The sequence below is a fragment of the Acanthisitta chloris genome, unplaced genomic scaffold (assembly GCF_000695815.1).
Source record: "Acanthisitta chloris isolate BGI_N310 unplaced genomic scaffold, ASM69581v1 scaffold7616, whole genome shotgun sequence".
NCBI lineage: Eukaryota > Metazoa > Chordata > Aves > Passeriformes > Acanthisittidae > Acanthisitta > Acanthisitta chloris.
The window spans coordinates 50,578-53,419 of record NW_008678659.1 but is presented as its reverse complement, the minus strand read 5'-3'; the positions used below and the strand labels follow the sequence as shown (position 1 = coordinate 53,419).

Genomic DNA, 2,842 nt, shown 5'->3' with positions numbered 1-2,842 from the left:
CAGCATTTCCTCCAGCAGCGCTGCTTGCCTACAGGCAAGGGGCTCTGCTGCCTGCACTGCCAGCGTGAATTCTCACTGAGAAAGTTTCTCCTGCCTGAGAGCACAACCAGCTGCCTGTTGCAGGCAGGGCAAGGAGGCAGGGAGTACTCCATACATCACGTTTTAACTGCCGTGGGTGATGAGCCTACTCATCACAGCCGCGTGGGTAATTCATGAGCAGAGAGGAGGGCTGAGTTAATTGGGGGCGTTTTTCACCCAGAATAGTCTCCGCAGCGGTGATGGGTGGGCGGGAGGTGCCCGATTCCCGCTGACGCCGCTCTCCCCTCTCTCTGCACAGGGGGGTTTGCAGAGCTGCTGCTGGTGCTGCTGGGGCTGAAGGTGCCCAGTGCCCTGGGGTGCCCCACCGACTGCGTGTGCTATCCATCCCCGATGACTGTCAGCTGTCAGGCTCACAACTTCGTCACCATCCCCGAGGGCATCCCTGAGGACAGCGAGAGGATCTTTCTCCAGAACAACCAGATCACCTTGCTGCTGCGGGGCCACTTCAGCCCTTCCATGGTCACCCTCTGGATCTACTCCAACAACATCACCTTCATCGACCCCAACACTTTCGATGGGTTTGTCAACCTGGAAGAGCTGGACCTGGGGGACAACCGCTACTTAAGGGCTTTAGCTGCAGACACTTTCCAAGGGCTGGTGAAACTCCACGCCTTGTATCTGTACAAGTGTGGGCTGAGCTCCCTCCCCAGCGGGATATTCGGTGGCCTCCACAACCTGCAATACCTTTACCTGCAAGACAACCACATCGAGTTCCTTCAGGATGATATTTTTGTTGACTTGGTTAACCTCAGCCATCTTTTTCTCCATGGAAACAAGCTCTGGAGCCTCCATCAGAACACGTTCAGGGGACTAATAAACCTGGATCGGCTGCTCATCCATCAAAATCAGCTGCAGTGGATTCACAGGCGGGCTTTTCACGACCTCCGAAGATTGACCACCCTTTTCCTCTTCAATAACAGCCTCTCGGAGCTGCAGGGGGACTGCCTGGCCCACCTGGGAGCCCTGGAGTTTCTCAGGCTGAATGGGAACCCATGGAGCTGCGATTGCAAAGCCCGTTCCCTCTGGGAATGGCTGCACAGGTTCCGAGGCTCCAGCTCCAGTGTCATCTGTGAGTCCCCGGAGCAGATGCATGGCAAGGACCTCAAGGTGCTAAGAGCAGAAGACTTTAGGAACTGTTCAGGGTCCGAGTCGCTCCATCAGATGAAAACACACACTTTCTCCACAGCAGACAGAGGAGCCTCCAAAACCCATCACCCTCACCACTCCTCCAAGGAGAAGGGGAAGGAGAGAGGGGCTGAGAACAGTTTGCACAGCAACCAGCCCGCCGGTCCCCCAGGCTCCCGGCCGGGCTACCGCAAACCTGGCAAGAACTGCACCAGCCACAAAAGCCGTAACCGAACCTCCAAACCGGTGTCTTTGGGGCCACGGAAAAACGGGCAGGAGGTTCCAGACTATGTGCCTGATTATCAGCACAAATTCAGTTTTGGGGTGATGCCAACGCTGTCCCCCAAACGCAAGGGTAAGTGTACCCGGCGGACGCCCATCCGCCCCCCCAGCGGGGTCCAGCAGGCCGCCGGCTGCTCGGGGCTCAGGGCATCGCTCCTGGTTTTTATGGTGGTGTTAGCGGCCGTCATCCGCTGAGCCCCTGGCTGCGGACAGAGCGGAGCTGTACTGCCACCAATCTACAAAGGACCAGAGTTTCTTTTCTTCTTCTTTTTTTGTACGTGGCTAGCGTTGGCCTGGCGAAGGGAAGAACGTTGTCTCGGCTTCTGACGGTCTCTCCGTGCCCGGCCAGGCTGCCAACGCGGACTGTGCCGAACGCAGTGGGAGCGGATTAAAAGGCATTATCACACCTTGTCACAAACAGCCTAACCGAGCACCTACAACAACAATAAAAAAAAAAGCCAACCTTACAAAAAGCAGATAACAGGGATGGTAGCCAATTCGTCAGTGACAACAACTGGACAAATGGACTGTATCCATGCTCTTGTGAAATCCCGTTCATTTGAGAGAGCTCCGAACGACCCCTCCAATTACCGAAAGGAACATAATTGCTGTAAAATCCATCACCGATTAAGCCTACACTGATTCTCTGAAAGTGAGTGCAAGGACACTGATACCGATGTAATAAGGACATTGGTTCTCCCACGTTTTAGCCCTTTTGGCTCCAAACCCAGAGGCCAAAGTTGGCTGGGAATCTCTCAGAAGACAATCTCAAACCCCTGAATATCTCAGGCATTACAGCAGAACAGGGCTTGCCTGCTGGGCTTGGAGTAGGCAACAACCAAAGGAAAGACTGATTAGAGGTGGAATTAAACAAAAAAAACAACCCAAATGACCCCCAACACTTAAAGAAATGAGGTACCCGCAGGAGGTGTGTTTTTTTGTAACCATGTTCACACATCTGAAAACAAACCCCAACAAGTGCACAGGCTTCCCCTCTTCCCCTCAATTATCCATATGTATGTCTTATAATGTTTATAAACTATATGGAAACTATATCTTCAGAACTAAGGATTGTATTGTTGAATTTATAGCAGACCAGTATATGATTTTTTTTCTTTTTTTCTCAAGAAAACAATCCGGCAGCAGTGCCTACAGATGCTGAAAGCCATCGGGCAGGCTCAGTACGCGCGGGGGAACCACAGCGGACCAATGTTCTCAGCAATTCAGAGCACTAAACTTTGGGAGGGGTGGGGGAGGGTGGTTGTGTGTGTGATGCAGCAAAGTCAATATCCAGAGAGCCAAAACTCACCCTTACATCCTGATTTGTAACCAGGGG

At 52.9% G+C, this 2,842-nt stretch overlaps 1 protein-coding gene across 1 annotated transcript; it reads left to right on the top strand.

Moving 5' to 3' along the window:
- Positions 1-337: 337 nt before the first annotated feature.
- On the top strand, positions 338-1,701 carry RTN4RL1 (reticulon 4 receptor-like 1; the record flags this gene model as incomplete). Its single annotated transcript, XM_009076974.1, has 1 exon — positions 338-1,701. A coding segment is annotated over one exon (1,364 nt), but the record flags the coding sequence as incomplete, so codon positions are not given.
- Positions 1,702-2,842: the final 1,141 nt, after the last annotated feature.